We start from the raw sequence: 19,238 nt of genomic DNA, 5'->3' as shown, positions 1-19,238 counted from the left end.
TATATATTAATCAGAAATATATTATGAGGCAAGGTGGCGCAGCAGTTAGGGTGCAGTACTCCAGGCCACTAAAGTTGACTGTAGATCTGTAGGTCAGCAGTTAAAATCTCATCACCAGCTCAAAGTTGACTCAGTCTTCCATCCTTCCGAGATGGGTAAAATGAGGACACGGATTGTAGGGCCAATATGCTGCCGCTGCTAAAAAGTGCTATTGATAACATGTTGTAAGCCACCCTGAGTCTAAGGAGAAGGGTGGCATAAAAAATCAAATAAATCAAATAAAATAAATAAATATTAATAAATAAAATAAAAATGAATAAGGAGAGAGGGAAACAAAAAAAAATCACGACAAACAAAAGCCCACCAACAACTTCTACCTAGTTAGCTATCAAATATTTTCATGATGTTCAGCAGTTTCTAATTATATATTTTGTTTTAAAAATATGGTACATTAATATTCAAAAAGTCATAAAAACTATGCCATTGAGTCATATTTTAACATTGCCTTTTCAAGATAAATTACACCCAAACTGAATTCAATTCTTAATATTAAAAATATCACTACTAATTTCTCAATATAATTGTCTTAATGACATTCCCAGCCTGAAATAACCGTAACTCCTAAAAAAAAAAAAATCTGATTCCAACATTTGTGAATATAATTCAACATTCATCCAACATGTTAAAAAAAAACCCACCATGCAACTTAATCTAGGCTACTGGGAAGGGCTCAGTAAATAATGCATCATCTCCATGTTTTATTATGAAAGGCATTTGAACATCAGGCAGGGGTCAAAATTGCCTTGTCCCTGGGGAGAGAGGAGGTGACCAGGTTCACTAACCATACAACATTCAACCCCCACTTAGTTGATTCGTAAACCACATTTTGATAGCTTTTAGTATTCATTTCTCAACATAACATTGCTTTGCATTTAATATAATGGACACAGATCCATTATGGTAGCTTATGGGATAAAGATGCACATTAATCTCCAGAATGTCAGAATTCTTAATTTTAGAGGAAAGTTGGGATATTATCATAATGCCATTTGACCAGAGGATTTGAAATGGGGAAGGGTAGACCACCAGACCCTTATCATAGCAAGGAATTCTAAAAGCAGACAACATTCCAAACCCACTTAGTTGATTTATAAGCCACATTTTGAGAATATTCACTCCTCAACATAATATTGCTTTGCATTTAATATAAGGGACAGGGATCCATTATGATAGCTCATGAGATGAAGATGCACATCAATCTCTAGAATGCCTCCCACACAACCTTGGCCACTTGAAGATATCAGGACTTCAACTCCCAGAATTCCCCAGCCAGCATTCTATGGCTGGGCAATTCTGGGAGTTGAAGTCCAAATATCTACAAGTGGCCAAGGTTGGGAAACACTGGACCAGAAGATTTGAAATGAGAGGGGTAAACCACCAGACCCTTAGTCATAGCAAGGAGTTCTACAAGAGTTGTATTTACACGATAAATCCCCTTCTCTGCCCACACGTTTATTTCTCAAGGAAACGTTTTGATTTTACAGTATTCTAGATTCTAAGCCAGCTCGGACACTTTCCCAAGTTTTCTCGGAACGTTTGTGCCCATCCGCTCTTTCCCAGCTCTCCCCCCGTAGCCAAAGTGAACTTCGCAATCGCAGTCAGCCGCAGTTAGAGAGAGAGAGAAAAAAAAAACGACGCCTTTTTTTTTGCTTTCTAAATCGAGCTCAAGCGGCCGCTTGGTCTCCTTCTCAAAGGCGGTTTGATTGCAGATTAACTTAAATCCCCCGTTGCGTTTCCGCGCCAGGTTCGGCTTCTTTAACTTGTTGGTTGTATCCTAATATTTTTTATTAATATTGATTGTTTCTTCATTGCTTATTTGACCCCATGACAATCGTTAAGTTTTGTACCACATGATTCTTGACAAATGTGTCTTTTTCTTTTATGTACGCTGAGAGCATAGGCACCAAGACAAATTCCTTGTGTGTCCAATCACAGTTGGACAATAAAATTCTATTCTATTCTATTCTATTCTATTCTATTCTAAGGAAGGCGGGCGAGTCACGGAGGCTTTCTCTCTCTGTCTCTTCCCCCTAGAAGCCTTCCTTTTGCCCAAATCCTTTTGCTCAAATCGCGGTCCGATTACTGCCCAACCCGCCGTCCATGCCAGTCATCCCTCGCCGTCCGCCCCTCCGCCCAAATCCTGCCACCCTCGCGGGAAAGTCGAGCGCAAAAAAGGGATCCTTTTTTATTTTTTATCCTTCGCAGTTGCCATGTGGCGGCGGCGGCGGCGGCACCGTTGACGTCCCGCTTTCCCACGTGACGGACAGGCTCGCTCCATTCCCGGGGAGGGAGGCAGGCGGGCAGGGGAAGGGAGGGAGAGCGCTCTCGCCGCTGCCGCTGGCTCCGCTTCGGCAAAGCTTTGGAGGGAGTTGCAAACGCCGGAGGAGCGAAGAGAAAACAGCGCAGCGCAGTGTGTGTGTGTGTGTGTGTGTGTGTGTGTGTACGCGCACACTGCTTGGGGGATGAACGAGCCTCGCTTCCTGCCACCTTCTGCCGGCTGAGATCGATCGCAACGGGGCTTTGGGGTGTGTGCGGGGGGCTCCTCCGAGCAGCCGAGGAGACGGGAGCTGCCTTTGCTGGGGCGCCGGCCGGGTGACCTTGGCCCAGGAGGTAAATAAACGGGAGGCGGGCGGGAAGTGGGGGAATTTTGCCTGGCTGGAGGAGGAGGAAGAGGAGGCGGTAGTGGCGCCGCGGCGCTGTCCTCGGTGCTGAAATCTTGGGCAGCTCCTCCGCTTCCCACTGCAGGGCAAAACAACCTCGCGCGCCTGCCATTTGCTGCCCAAAGGGAACCAGGCAGACGCCCGCCTAAGAAGGCTGCTTCCAGGAGGGAGGCGGAAGGAAGGAAGAGGAGGGGAAAGAAAAGGCTGTTGAGGACCACTGTACAACCCAGCCGATGATGGCCAAGCATCCTTTTGTGATGTGACTGTTTCGGGGCTCGAGAGAGAGAGAGAGGAGCTAAGGGAGCCGGCTCTCGGAGTCGAACCCAGGTCCCGACTCACGTGGAGAAGAGCGAGCGCAGAGCGCTGCTTTCGCCTCGGCGAGATGGTCGGGTCATGGGAGAGTGGGGTGGAAGAGGAAGAGGGAGGAAGAGAACAGGTCCTTAGATTGGTCCTGGGAGAGAAGGAGGTGGATTTGAAAGCAGGCACGTGGGTGCCTGTCGCAGAGTCAAAGGCGTTGGGTCGCTTCTCTCTCTCTCTCTCTTTTCTTTCTTTTCTTTTTAACGTGGCACAGAAATGGAACAAAGCTGCGGGGAAAGTGGTTGAAACTTAGGGCGAATGTTGTAGTCCGGTGGCCAGTTTTGTTTTGCCGGGGGTGAGGGGAGAGAAGAAAGCAACCTTTGCTAGAAAAGATGCTTACATCACTGTGAGGCTGGTTTTAGGATGTTGATGCTAAAGCTTCCTGAATGGGCATTCAAGCAAACTCTGCTGGGTTAGCCAAGAATGGGGTGGCAAGATGAAACTTCCAGTGGCCGCTGGATGGTGCTGGAAGGAAAATTATTGCTGTTGGTTTAAAGGCAGGAGTTGGGCCAGGGCCACGGGGTTAAGTGAAAAGGACACTTCCTGTTAAGGAACTGGGAAAAAAGTTAGAGCTGTCTACTGCAGGCATGAATATCTGACCGAGATAACTTTCATTCTTCACAGAGGCTAATTGCTCTTCAAAAAAAGTTACTGGGAGCCCTAGCCTTAAGACATGGCACAAGGAAATAACTATGGACAGAGCAACAATGGGGTCGCTGATGAATCCCCAAATACATTGGTGTATAGAAAGGTAGGAAACTTGTATAACAATGATTAGTTTGTCTATTACATTGGTCAGCTGCCTTTGTTTTGAGAACTCAGCACAAATACATAGAGGTCTCTCCCCCCCCTCTCCTCAATGCCTCAGCAACAATGCTGCAAGTAGGTAGGTTTGAGAGAGAATGACTGGCATAGAGTAGGTAGGAAACATATAATGTTTCTATCTGTCGCATCACCTTTCAATCATACAACTAAAATCCCAATCTTACATCTATGTTGCTTAGCTTATCTGAGTGGTCCATATAGTGGAAAGGGAGAAAATAGCAATGTTAAAATTCTTGATTTCATTCACTCTTTATCTACAAACCATGTGGAAATATAAAAGCACTTTTTTTGCACAGAAGATTTAATTTGATAGAAGAAGTGGAACATCTTAACAGTTTCAACTTTAGTAAAACCTTATATTCTTCAACAGAACTTTAAAAATCACTCAGATATAACTCCTTTTGTCGGGAAATGATATAAGATATTAAATAGAGGAAGATATATGGCATTAAAATGTGTTTGTAGTTGATGATTGTGAAATATTTTATGCATGTTCAAAATTCTTGTGCTGATGCCACTCATTTTACTGAGCCCCACAGACTTAAAACTGTCTTTTAAAAAACCCAATAACTACATTAGCACAACATTTTTGTTACGATGTGTTACATTTCATTTTTGGGGGAGGAGGATTTAGATTAATAATGAATAATTTAGACTAAGGTAATTTTGACTAAATGTAAATTTACCTTGTTTGTTTAGCTTATGTACAAAAAAAATTTCTCACCACTAACAAAGGGTTAGAAAAATGCTAAGTATATTTTGCTAATGCAGAGAAAATAACTGAAATAGCTTGGTTTCTGTTTTTATAGATAGTGTTTTTATAGTATTGCAATGAGAATTTTCTTTAATAAACAAACTTTTAAGGACTAATTATATATAACTAGGGCTTTCTTAATGAAAAGCCTGTTACTAATGCCAGGGCACCTGATTTCCAACAGCTTTTCAACATATTGCAGTTGTAAGCATCCCAAATACTGTCTGTTGATTCTCCTTCACCAGTATTTTGTTCTTCCACGAGATGCTTGTGTTACTTGTTGCTATGTTCCAACAATTGTACCTGAGAGAATTGTCTTTTGGAGCCAGAAACTATATTATTAAGACCAATTCATCTGCTTGATCAGGCTGCATGTGATGAAGTGTTGTACACTCCACAATAGCTTGTTTAACTTACTCTGTTGAATGCTTTGTCTGTAATGTTTGCGCAGGCTTTTACTGAAATATCTTACTACAAAAACATTCCCAACCCAATACTGTTATGTAATTGTTACAAAAAAGCTAACAGGCAGAGTTGTGCTTACATTAAGCAAAATAAATAAAAAAGGTAGCTAAAATTAATAGTGGAATTGCTTTTGGTGTGTAACTGTATGTACGTAACTGTAATTTTCATCCATGAGCACAGTAATCACAAACCTGCTAAGAAATACCCAGGTGGATCCACATGGACTTACCTCTAAGCAAATATACCTAGATTTGCACATCTTTATATGCCAAGTCAAACAAAAGTTGTATGAAATAAGCAAATATAGATAGATAGCGTTGCCTTTGATGATGGTTCTGTATTGTGAATTTAGTGCCTGCATATTGACTGTTTTGTAAATATGTATAGAATTTTGATATGTCTTGGCTCCTTCATGACCTGAGAGAGATATGTATTTGAGTTTGGTGGACAATATTTTGTTAACTGTACTTTTGTTCATGCCAAGTATAAATTATTATTGCTAATGGTGTGAATGGGTAGATTAAAAAATCCCCCAGTCCAAAGTGGTCTCCTTTCAATTCTAACTTCACTTTTTCCAGAGGTTAGTGGACAATTGGAAGGCAGATACGAAAATGTTTCTCTTTCTCTACTTACCTCTAAGCAAATATACCTACCTCTACAGAAAGAGAAAGAAATTCCAACAAGGAATCAAATCATCTTAGAGGATCTCCAGATAGAAAAACTGTCATGCCTATGTTTTGCTTTTGTAGGAAGCACCAGAAATAGGAACCAAAACAGCATTCCAGTGGGGTTGGTTACTGGAGAGCCAAAGTTTTTACAAGATATTTTCTTCTGATTAAAATGTTGATGGCTGCACAGGAGAATTCACTCTGAAATCTTCACTAAGTGTGTTTCAGGAAAATAATGTATGCTTTGCAATAGTTTGCCATTTTATCAGGCTGTGATATGAGGAGTTGCTCATTCAGGTTAATGGTCTCAATTGCTATATAGCGTTGTGGAGCTACAGGTCCTACAAGGCAACCTTGAAGTCAGGTATACTGTACTTCATAATTGACCTCAGTTAACATTCTGATACATCAGTCTGAACTAACTAAAGGCTATGAACATTCTTCAGAAGCAGCACATGTTGGAGAAATAAATATGTGGCATTGTAACCTCAGCCATACCTGGTAGGTCCAAGTAATTATTGTCAATCTCCTTAAATTTGAAGAACTAAAGAATTCCTGTAACTGGAGTTTTACCTGTTGGATAACTAATGGTTGTGAAGCAGGAAGAGAGAATTTGGAATGAATAAAAAAAGGTGATGGAAAGTGAATGTTCAGAAAAATGAATATGTTTCTCTCCACCTCCATCATTCTCCCACCTAAGATTAGTTGTGCTGCCATTGTTTACTTGAGAGTAAGCCCCAAGGGGAGAAAATGATTCTGCATCATTAGCTCACATTCATCATTTATTCTGAAAATATGAATGCAGTTTTCCTATTTTGCATGGAAATGCAACTGGCAATACCTCTGAAGGGAAATATTGATCAGACACTTAAAATGTTAACAAAACAATGCAGCAGTTTTGCAGAAATTTTAATATATATCATATTATAGCTATCTAATGGCAAAAGCCCCATTCTCTTTATTGAACATTGAGAATCACATTGCCACTTGTAATGGGGCCTTGCCAGAATTAGCTCTGATTTGCAATCCACTGCTTGTGCTATTTTCTCTTTCAACTGAGTTTGTGGCACTGCAGCAGCTGGAATTCTTTCCAAAGGGCTCTCTTACATGCATTAAGCAATCTTCCTGAATCCCTGTTGAGGCACACAAAAGCCTCGTTTTGGTATATGTCACATTAGATAAACTTTTATTTCAAAGCTGAAGATATTTGGATGCAAGGAGGATTGTGCCTGGAGGATAAGTTTTTCTTTTAAAGAGAAGAACAGTTGTGTTACTCTGAAAAAACGTTGCCAAGCTGATAAAATAATGCTGTTCTGTCTTTTCAAAAATCATCTTTATTTCTTTGCTTATAATTTGGAAAGACACAAACTTCCTAAGACTATTTCTTTCATTTTATATTAAATTCTTTCGAGTATTTAAAAATAGGCTGAGTTTTAGGAATCATGAAAATGCTGAATGCGAGGATAATTTGCATGGAAATCTCATTTATAAATTTCCATACCTTATATAGTATTTGCAAATATTGCAAAATTAAATATAAGAAGGTGAACTATAATACCTACATGTTAGGAGTTTTGGACTGTTATTTTTTGAATAACAACAACAACAAAAAAACCACCCGTTTTTTAAAACCGTTTTTTTTTTGTTTAGTGTAGATGATATATAGTGACCTTTTACTCAACTGAAAATTATGAGATCTGATTTATGATTTTGTTTGCTATTCTCTCAGTTGTTCAAACTTTCAACCAAGTTCCATACATTTAATGGTAAGGTCATACTTATTTGTTTCACCAGCAGCTTCATTGTCAATTTTGGCTTTGGTTCACACAGAAATTGCTGTCACTGAGTGTTGTGAGTGTTCCCTGTCAGCCTTTGGAAATATCAGATTCAGAAGATGAAGATGATGTAGAAGCTGTTAATTACCCTGATTTAACAGATGTGGAGGAGGCTAGTGATGATGAAAATGAAATAGAACAGCCATCTGATGAAAGTATGCATAGTAATACTTCTTCAGATAATGGGGGTGTAGAAGGGAGTCCTTGGTTAAGTGCAAAATTCAGAAGGTCAGAGAAAAGAAAAGACAAACTTGGGGGGGGGGAAGAAGTTTTAATATGCTATTTCAGAGTGTGTAAATTAATTAATTACATCACATCCAGGATTGAACGGAAGAGATGAATGCTTTTCTGCAAAGTGCTATAAACAAGATGGATGTGTTTGCAGTTTCTCTGAAGAATTGACTTTTGTTTAATGCATGATAAAACTGTTTGAAATCAGCTTCAATCTGACCCAGAGATAAGGAGATGTTTGAAGTAGATAGCCTGTTCTTTTAGAAAGAATTATAACTTTGTAGGGTTTATAAGATTGGAATTCATTTTGCATGCCGGAGTCGTATATGACGAATTCCAATGTGGAAGAAAAAGAAAGAAAGAAGTGTTGTTTTGAAAATTACAAGCCTATAAAGCTCATCTTCTTGGAGCAGCCAGCCAGATCCCAGTCCAGGTCCAGAACATTGAGCAGTCTATAACATTAAAGAAAACATAAACTATAGAAATCAGTCAAGTTAAACATATTTTAATTCCCAGTCTCTTAAATCCATGCCAAGAATAGGAAATACAATACCTAAACATTTTACTATGTGTTAGCTGCCAGGGTTTGGACCAATTCAGGAGATCCAGATGTTAATTTTACATCTGGTTCACCAAATCGGTAGATGCAAGGACTGGCTGACCCTGTCCACACAGCCCCTCCCTTCCTAGGAGTCTTCAAACGGCCTGTTTTGGATGCCAGGTAAGTGTATGGCCTGCATGGAGGCCCTGGGAGGATGAAAAGCGGGCCTACTGAATTGTACCAGAAGTTCAGAATTGGGCCCATTTCCAGCCTCCAGAGGGCCTCCAGAGCCTGGGGGATGCCATTTTCACCCTCACCTCTGGAGGCTAAGGAGGCTAAGGAGAGAAAAAATGCTCCCTGCCATGGTGCAGGAGGCTTTGTAGGCCATGCCCCCATGGTCACACCAATAGGGGGTTGCTATTGGTACGATAGGGTGCACTGGCCAGATTGTGCAATTTATGTGCAGTCGCTACAGCACCTGTGGGCGCTGCCATCTTTTTCTTAAAATTTTTAAATATTTCTTCTTTGTGCGCAGAAGCAAAATTTCGGGAGGGGACGTGTGTGTGAGATTTTGTTGCTTCCGCTCATACACGGAAGAAAAAAAATAGCTGAAATCTCATGTGCATGCACGTCCCCTAGTGAGATTTCAGCATGTCTTTGCTTCCTACACATGCGCAGAAGCAAAAACATGGGATGTGCAAGCATAGCGTGCACATGCACACAAGAGAAATGAAGCTGCGTGTGCAGCACACTGATAGTGGCAGTAATGGCATTCCGCCCCTGAGCCACACCCACCCAGCCACCAAGCAGAGAACCGGTTGCTAAAATTTTTCAATCCCGTCCTTGGGTATCTGCTAGTACTGTACAGCTAAAGCTTTGGAGTCCTGGGTGCTGTCTGATTTTATTTTATTACTTATTATTTATTAATTGCATTCGTATGCCGCCCCTCTCCACGGACTCGGGGCAGCTCACAGCATATACCAAAAACATAACAATACAGTTTATCCAATTAATATACCAAAAACTTTCTTAAAAATTATACAGTGATCCCCCGGTTATTGCGTTCCTGATCATTGCGAACGGGCTAATTTGCGATTTTGCAACCCGGAAGTAAAAAACACCATCTGCGCATGCGCGCCCTTTTTTCTATGGGCACGCATGCGTAGATGGCGCCGGGCAGATCAGCTGCTGGGCGGCTTCCCTGGGTCTTCCCCCTCTTGCTGGCGGGAGGGCGAAGCCCCCCAGCACCCGCTCGCCCGCCATTCGCCCGGCCACCCGCCGCTCGCCGCTCGCCCGCCCTTCGCCCGGCCACCCGCCGCTCGCCCGCCCTTCGCCCGGCCACCCGCCGTTCGCCCGCCGTTCGCCCGGCTTGCCCGCCCTTCGCCCGGGTTGGGGGCTCGGGGGTTGCTGGAAAGCCCCCCCAGGCCGGCTCCAATCTTTTAAAACAGGCGCGCGGCTTCTCCGCTGACTCCTAAAGCGGGGAAGTTCGCCAGGAGTCAGCGGAGAAGCGGCGCGCCTGTTTTAAAACGATCGGAGCCGGCCTGGGGGATCGGAGCTGGCCTGGGGGGGCTTTCCCTTTCAGTTGGGAAGCCGCGCGGCTGAGTCCCGAAGTCAAAGGCGAACTTCAGGACTCAGTTGGGAAGCCGCGCGGCTGTTTTAAAACGTCGCCGCCGGCATGTCCTGAAGCCAAACGAACCCGGGTGGCCGGGAGAGCAGCGAGTGAACGGCGGGTGGCCGGGCGAAGGGCGGGCGAGCGGCGGGCGCGGCAGCAGCGAGGAGTTTGTGTGGGCGGCGGGGAAACCCCAATCTTCGGCTCCTCGCTGCTGGGAAGTAAAAACACCATCTGCGCATGCGCAGATGGTGTTTTTACTTCCGCAGCGCTACTTCGCGAAAACCCGCTCGTTGCGGGGGGTCCTGGAACAGAACCCTCGCAATGATCGGGGGATCACTGTACTTTAAAACATTCATTTGCATTCATTCAATACTTACACTAATGACATTCGTTGGTCAGAGGGGAAGGTCTAATGTCCTCAGGCCTGGCGGCAAAGATGTATTTTTAAACTCTTTCGGAAGGCAAGGAGGGTGGGCGCAGTGCAAATCTCCAGGGGGAGCTGATTCTAGAGGGCCGGGCCCCCCACAGAGAAGGCTCTTCCCCTAGGCCCCGCCAGCCAACATTGTTTGGTCGATGTGACCCTAAGGAGACCAACTCTGTGGGACCTCACCGGACTCTGAGATTTGTGTGGCAGAAGGGGGTCTCAGAGATAGTCTGGCCCAATGCCATGTAGGGCTTTATAGGTCATAACCAACACTTTGAATTGTGTCCGGAAACCAATCGGCAGCCAATGCAGCCCATAACTGCTCGTGGGCTGCATTTTGGACGATTTGAGGTTTCCGAACACTCTTCAAAGGTAGCCCCATGTAGAGAGCTGATGTTTGCTTGGAGATATGTCATTACCCAGCTCAGCAACATCATCAGTGCACTCTCTGATGACAACTCACACTGATTATGTTGACTAGCTTGCATAAGGAAACATTTGAAAGCTCAGAAAGCACCAAGGATTTCACAGTTCAACCCTCAGCTGCTGATATTCTCTTCTGTTGAGAGATAGGGATTAGGAATTTTAAGGACAATTGTTCCAATTGTTGTAAGGTTGCCTGATTTGGAAGATTTTGTTAATGTAGTCCTACAGTAAAATAGAATTAGCTCAGCTGGTGATGACTCTGGGAAGGCTGACATTAGTCTTGCAAATCTAACTATATTTCCTGCCATCCTTTTTTTACAACCTTAGAAATTAGGGATGTTCCTTTCTGAGTTTTTTTTTGTCTGTTATGCAACTGCAGTCTATGCCTTCTCTTATATGATCATTTCCTAGGCAGCATCTTTTTCTCCTATCTCCCAAGATTGTTCCCACATACAACGGATGTTAAACTTGATCACATCACGTGATGTCATGTGAAGCATTGTGACTTCTTTTTTTGGCTTTGCAAGCCGTGTGGGCATGGCCTGCATGTGATACATCCAGCCCACAGGCCGCCAGTTTAACACCCCTGCCACAGTTTTATCATTTTTGAAATTTTTAATGCAATATTGCTATTTTTAATATTGTTTGCCACTCAAGAGTCACTTGTTGAGATGGGTAGCTACTAAATTGTCAGCCAAATGACAGTCCAATCTCCTCTTGAAAATGTCTAGAGTTGTGACATTCACAACCTCTTCTGACCGGCCATTCCATTGGTTGATTGCTCTGACCATCAGGAAGTTCTTCCTTATTTCCAGGTTGAATCTCTCCTTGGTCAGCTTCCAATCGTCTGGCCCTCTGGTGCCCTGGAAAATAGTGTGATCCCCTCCTCTCTGTGGCAACCCCTCAAGTACCTGTACATTGCTATCATGTCCCCCTCTTTACCAGTAACAAATGAATTCCACAAATGGGGTGCCACAACCAAACATACATAAATTCCAATGTGTTTCCCTTGTCCATTACTAATTTTAATTTAGCAATTCTGTTTCAGGGCTCAGTTTTCCTCTTCAAAGCAATATTATTGTAATTCAATTTGCCCTTTTATAGATTTAAACATCTAATTCTATGTATGTGTTATACACAAGCATTTATATGCACATTCAAAGATCCTGAAGACTTACCATATTGAAAGTTTGTGAGACTGGATTATTTAATTAGGGCCTATGAGCTATGATTTACAATGGTTTGAGGGAAACTTCCTGGAGCATAGGTCAGCTTTTGACCCTGTAATTTTCCTTCAAAACAAAATCAACTCATTGATATATAATTAATGTGATCCTCTCCATTCTTTAATAATTTCTATTGTATCACTCTATTCTACATATCCAGACCTAAAAATACCTTTTTATTATCATCAAGCTTGATTATTCTTATAGTTTAACTTAATAATAGATAATTAAGAAATGAATGGGAAACAGAATACTGAGGCATCTGTGGTCATTGACTCTGATATTAATCTTATGAACCCTTAACATTGGCAAAAAATAGAGAATACAAATTATTAGAATTGTTATGGAAGTGTAGTGTCATAGTCTGCAACATTAGATGGTGCATCTTAAGTTATTGCCTATTGAAATTCTCTGTCATCAGGTCATAATAAACTTAAATTATTGTGTAATCTAGTGATGTATGTCAGGGTACCACTATACATACTGTAACTGGACAAATAAATGTAAATGCTGGCTATAAGATGGTTCACCCAAAGATCACCTCTCCACGTGACAATAACCCAGAATGTTGGGGGTAATGTGCTGAAAATCAGTGAATACTGCATTTACAGTCTTCCCAAATAGCAATAGCATTTAGACTTACTGTATACACTGTTTCATTTATTACCTCCAACAACTTGGGTCCTCTTTTTACTGACCTTGGAAGGATGGAAGGCTGAGTCAACCTTGAGCTGGTGAGATTTGAACTGTCGAACTGCAGTTAACACTCAGCTGAAATAACCTGCATTGCTGCACTCTAACCACTGTGCCACCTTACAAAGAAGGCTAAGAGATTCATTTTTGTTTCTATTGTTTGACATCTTTTCTTATTTAAAATAGATTAAATAAATGTAGGTCATTATACAGACCATACAGAATATACATATTTCTGCCCCTCCCCTTTTTTTACATATTCCTGCAAGGAATATGGGCACAGATATGGGCACAGATATGGCATGCCTAAAAGAGCTATATTTTGTGGGATCTCTCTAGAGCTTCATTTTGATTATTGATCAGGGGAAATTCATTAACCTAATCAGCATTCAAGTGATGGGGCTAATCAATTTAATTCCAAGCAGACAAATATTTTTTAAGGCTAACTCCTTTAGGTTTAATTGACTTGGTCAACTGATTCAGTGTTCTTCACTTCCCATTAACTAGTTAATGTGTTATATAAAATAAAGATCATTCATTCATTCATTCATTCATTCATTCATTCATTCATTCATTCATTCATTCATTCATTCAATTTTTATGCCGCCCTTCTCCTTAGACTCAGGGCGACTTACAACATGTTAGCAATAGCATTTTTTTAACAGAGCTAGGCTCTTGCCCCCACAATCTGGGTCCTCATTTTACCCACCTTGGAAGGATGGAAGGCTGAGTCAACCTTGAGCCAGTTATGAGATTTGAACCGCTGACCTTCAGATCTACAAGTCAGCTTCAGTGGCCTACAGTACAGCACTCTACCTGCTGCGCCACCCCGGCTCATGTAATAGAAACAAGATCTATTCCTCGATGGATGGGATTTGAATCTCTTATGCCACCTGGGTTTTTTGACCACAAAGCTATTGATATTGGCACTATATGAAAACCAACAGTAATATCCATTAGAAGTAAGAGAATAGATCTCTATAAGTTATTTCAGAATAGACCACATGAACAACCACCTGCATCCATTTGGATCTACAATGATGTAGATGTGCAATTTGGCACAACAATTTCATTGCAGTAAAAATAAAGAAGACTCAAAATATTGCACCATTGCATCTCATAATATGATACATGGACTTTCTTTATTAAGTTGTTTCTAAAGTAGGCATATATGTGTGTATTCACCTTCAGAATGCGGATCCGGTTGATGTTATGGAAACAAAAATAATACTAGTAATTCATGTAATCAAGACTTAAATTATAATCATTATTTCCATAGTTCTACAGGGATTTGTGCGGAAATGGTGGAATAAAAAAGGATACTCAATTATTTCAAGTTAGCGATCACTATTTTGTTTGAAAGATTTTGTGTGGGCAAGATAACTAAAATTACCATTGTGCCACGTTAATAAATGTGCTCATCCCAAATCATGCTTCTGAAAAGAGTTTTTGTCTTCAATTAAAGTGTTTAACCACTAAAATGGAAAGGCTAACAATCTGGTATTTTAAAAGATCATTAATCTGTTCCATAAATAGCTCTTAAGCTTAGTTTTCCATATAAAACAGTCTGAGAATTTCTTTTCCTAGCAGTTAGCCCCTGATGTAGTTATTTTGGAATTCTGCCATGGTTCTCTATATTTTAAGACTATTATTAGTATTCAAAATTTATATCTAATTTCCCCCCCCCCCCAAGAGGTTACAACTTCATATCCAACAAAATAATATTAGAAAATGGAGAAAAACTAAGTTTATGTATGATTTGTAATTCTAAATGTACTTTCCTCTTAAAAGAAAAAAAGCATACCTAATTTTTTACTTTTTCTTGTAATAATTGCCTAAACATGGAAGAATTTTAAAATCCAATTTACATCCAATTGTCAATAATCCCTTTCCACTCATGATTATTTCTCTCAATTCACATTATTTCAGATGTTGCCTTATTTATTAATGAACAATCTTTCATGGTTTATAAATGTATACATGACAACCCATGATACTTTACCACAAAGGAGATAGAGCTAAGCATAACCAAGAAAAGAATAAGACGTTTGGAGCAGTACTGTTCTTTCGGTAAAAGGTATCTCTCCCCAGATAGTTAAAATAGTTCCTTGACCATAAGTGATGGATTTTTCTAAGCCCACAAAACATTTTTCTTGCCCTTGTAGAACTTTTTTCTATTTGTTTGGCCGCTGTTTTATCTGTAGGTTTTTAATTAAACGAACACCCAGTCTGACTTTGGTTGCTGGTGATTTGAAAACGCAATAAATGAATGTATGTGCATACTTTTTAAGCGATTGAGGAGTTGGTATTCAGACCTTTTAAAAGTATTGGACAACTCTGCTGTTCATTAAAATGCTCCTTGCTTTTCCATGTGAATCTTAAACAAGGTGGCTGTTTTAAAGAGTCAATTCATTACACTTGAGTCTGAAATATTTCTTTCAGATAATTTTTAAAATGTGCATCAAGCCCTAAAATCCAGCTTTTTTGGCTCCTCTTGCTTAGGTTTGGAGATTTAGTTATAGTGGAGTATGGAGACTTATGTGGTCAATCAGAAGGTAGATCGATGAGAAGTTGAGCTGGTATCATAGAAGTACTGTATGTAAACAGTCCCCAACATACAAGGTAGAGTGGAAAAGAGCAATGTTTTTCTGATAGTACAGGAGGCATTTACATAGACAATACGATACAAAGGCATATTTTGAGGAAAAGTCATTTGTGGCTTTGAAAATACAAGTAAGGGACCTCTACTGATTCTGAAATAGTAGTGGGTTTCACTTACCTTTGCTACTCATTTGGGAATGGGAGCTTCTGCACATGCGCAGAGCATTTTTGATGACATCCAGTGGGTGGAGCCTCCTCCCATCACTACCAGTTCACCTAACTAGGACGAACTAGTAGCAACCCACCACTGGTTTATATGGAGTTTAACTGATCAGACTGAAATCAGGTGAATAGGTTCTGCATTTGAACACTAAATAATTATAACCAGAGCAGGGATGAGTTGCTACCAGTGTGGTAGTGTGGTAGGCAACTGCGTACCGGTAGCAACCGCCTGATTGTGCAATTTGTGCATGACCACTCTGGTGCCAGTCCTTCAGGCACTGCCATCTTTTTTCTTTTGTATTTTTTGCTTCATGTGCATGTGCAGAAGAAAAATCTCATGAGGGGATGCTCTCATGCACAAGATTTTGGCAAAACAATCACTGCTATCTCTCTGTAATGCGTGTCTCCTCGTGAGATTTTGGCACATTTTTGCTTCTTGCACATGTGTGGAAGCAAAATCATGCTGGGGATGTGCACACACATGGGAGATGACTCAAGCTACATGCGCAGCACACCGGTTGTTGTGTTTGGGCCTGGGCCAGCCGTTACTCCCACAGATGGGAGAGACGCGGCACAAAGTGAATGTGAAAGCCTGGCTGACAGCCAGGAAGATGTGGCAGACAGCCAGGAGGACGTGGCAGACAGCCAGGAGGACGAGGCCACTGGTACGCAGGATTCAGCAGACAGCCCAGGGGATTTGGCATGCAGTCCCTCAGGCAGTCTTTCGTCCCTGGGTTCTTCTGAAGATCAATATATTGATCTGAGTAGCCAAAGAGCTATGCAAAGAAGGGATCGATTGAAGGAGTAATACAAGTCATAATAGTAGCACCTGGGCTGGGTGTGGTTCTTATACTGAGGGCTGGGTGTGGTTCCCTTAATGAGGGCTAAAGGGATAAAAGGGAACAAAGGCCCAAGGCAAACTGTGGCTATTGTCTGTGTTATTTTGTGGTTCCTGCTCTGAAGTTTCTGTTCCGTGCCGTTGGAGTTTTTAACCCAGCTTTTTCAGACAAGTGGGAGTTGAAAACTCTGGGACTTGCTGTTTGCTCCAAAGATTCAAAAGGACTCCTGAAACGTCTTTGCTCATTCCAGGTTGTCTTTGTTTGTTTTTTCCTGTGTTTTTGTATGCGGCTGAAGTAAGCCTTGCATTGTTTTTGGACACTACAAACTGTTTTGAGTAACCCTTTTTTGTTTATTTAATACAAGTTTGCTGATTAGCAGAGCATGTGTGCATTTGATTTCTTTTCCTTGGACTGTTACACATTGCCTGAGCCCAGTCAGGCAGAACACCGGTAGGGGTGTTGTTCTGTCTGGGTCCCCCCCAGAAGCCAACACCAACCAAAAAGAGTATCCAGACACACTGATAAAAAGCAAAGGCAGTTTATATAATTCCAAGCAAACACAGGTAACAAAAACTGTTCTTACAGACAGGAACACTCTGAAGCTTCACAGAGGTTTCACAAAGGCCAGGCAATAAAACAGGATTCTTGCTGGCAAAAACAACGCTGGAGATAATAAAACCCACGCCTCCCCCAAGTCTTCCAGACTTCTAGGCCACAAGCCAAGATCAGAGACGCCAAGAATCGAAGCAAGGTCACAGGACTCCCAATTGATAACTCTCCACAAGACTGTAAGGGCGGGCCTGCCTTTTCAACCCTGCTGAGGAGAACCACACCCAAACCCAGCTGTTGCCAATTCAGGGATGTAAATACCTTTCTAATTGGTCCCTTCTTTGAGCTGCACGTCGCTGCCTCATGTCTATTATAGCCTGTGCGTCTTCATCCAATGAATCCAGGCTACTAGCTGGGGAGAGCCCCCCCGGGGGTCTCAGGCTGCTCTCCCTCCTCCTCTTCCTGACGTTCCTCTCCCCCGTCTGCCTGGTCCTCCCCCTCCTGGTCACTGTCCTCCTCCTCTGGGCATGGATCCGGCAGAGATCCAGCCGGTCCCTGAGGAGCCTCAGGCTGAATCACAACAGGTGTTAAACTGTCTTCCCTAGTTGGTGCTCTTCAAACATGTTTGACTATCCTCTAAAGAGGATAAAAAATGAAGATAAGAATGAAGGTATTTAACAGCTTTGTACTTATATAATAATAACAACAACAACAACAACAACAACAATAACAATAACAACAACAACAGATTTGGAAGGGACCTTGGAGGTCTTCTAGTCCAACCTCCTACTTAGGCAAGAAACACAACACTATGTATACTATATATGAATAATATATATGTATATATATAATATGTATATTATATAAGTATATACAAATATATGTATATTCTGGGGAATCCAGAGCATGATACCATGATCTTTCGAGACTGAAGGATGCCAATGCACTTATATGTACAATGTGCGCACATTTCCATAAACAGTTAAGAAATCAGATATGACTGATTCCTAACTTCTCTTGATTGTACGAATGGGTTGAATATTTAGCGAATAATTAGTAGGTTATTCCATTGAGAGATAACCAAACACATGTTTTTCTTTGAGTTTTGCCCATGTAGTATACTCAGCCTATTTTACATAGTTTAGATCAGGGGTCCCCAAACTTGGAAAGTTTAAGACTTGTGGACTTCAACTCCCAGAATTCTGCAGCCAGCTATGCTGGCTGGAGAATTCTGGGAGTTGAAGTCCACAAGTCTTAAAGTTGCCAAGTTTGAAGACCTCTGGTTTAGATCATTACTCCTCTACCTTGAAGACTATAAGAAGGGAGGATTTTCACTCCCAGAATTTCTCAGCCAGCGTGGGGAATTGAAAACCATCCATCTTAAAGTCACCAAAGTCAAGAAAAGCTGGTTATACAATCCAGAAGATTCCAGCTCACAGCTTTTGCTAGGGAGATGGAAACAGGGGTGGCTTAGAAACCTTATTCCACTGTATATACTGTACTTCCTTCTATCTATTACAAATAGGGCATTGGATTAAGATGTCAAAAACCATAATAAGATGGAAGACTGGTTGCCTCAAATTAGTAACTTCAGCTTGTGAAGAAGCCAGTACGATTGGAGTCTGAGAATGTACTAAATAAAATGAATGAATCAGATGTTTATTTCCTGACTGTATATTGAACATTCCTCTGCCAGAAAACACAAAAAACATTAAAAAAACAACAAGAAGTGATAATAGGGGGAGAAATCATAGGCCCGATATCCATATACGAATGTGTCATTGACTTTCTGTGCTATAATTACTGTGATGGAATCAGGATTACTTCATCTGAAAAGCATTATGTGGATTTGTTAATTGCATCAGGGCAAAAACTGGTTTCTTTGCTTTCACTTTAGCATAATATGTGAACTCAACCATGGAGTGGTGGTCTGTGTAAGTTGAATGCAGGCAATTATTTTTACATTCAACAAATCCTGGTTTACAACTTCTGGCTTAGTATTTTATCTATGTTCATTGCTGTGCTTGTGATTACAATAAATGTTTCATTGGAAATCTTGTATATATGCTGTCCTATTCACTTGTTTAAGTTATTCATGTTTAGCCATCGGGCAACAGAAGAATAAATGAGAACTGGCCCATAGCCAATATTCAGCCTATTGTATAACAAATGATATTTTTCTTCTGTGGCTTTAGTTCATTGCCAGGTTCCATGCATTTAGACTTACCCACTCCATACTTGTTTTTTAAA

General features: G+C 41.3%; 1 protein-coding gene across 2 annotated transcripts in view; it reads left to right on the top strand.

Annotated features, from left to right (window-relative positions):
• Nucleotides 1–2,593: 2,593 nt before the first annotated feature.
• Nucleotides 2,594–19,238, top strand: part of RGS7 (regulator of G protein signaling 7) — a 225,059-nt gene continuing 208,414 nt past the window's right edge. Inside the window, exons 1-2 of one of the 2 annotated variants that reach the window (XM_070740653.1) lie at nt 2,594–2,670; nt 3,702–3,828. In XM_070740653.1, coding sequence (XP_070596754.1) covers nt 3,751–3,828 — 78 coding nt within the window. In that variant the 5' untranslated portion in view covers nt 2,594–2,670; nt 3,702–3,750. The remainder of the gene's footprint in view (nt 2,671–3,701; nt 3,829–19,238) is intronic. The other variant, XM_070740670.1, reaches the window with a different exon arrangement.

The sequence above is a fragment of the Erythrolamprus reginae genome, chromosome 1 (genome assembly GCF_031021105.1).
Source record: "Erythrolamprus reginae isolate rEryReg1 chromosome 1, rEryReg1.hap1, whole genome shotgun sequence".
Lineage (NCBI taxonomy): Eukaryota > Metazoa > Chordata > Lepidosauria > Squamata > Dipsadidae > Erythrolamprus > Erythrolamprus reginae.
The sequence above is the reverse complement of the archived record's forward strand: the minus strand, read 5'-3'. Positions and strand labels throughout refer to the sequence as shown.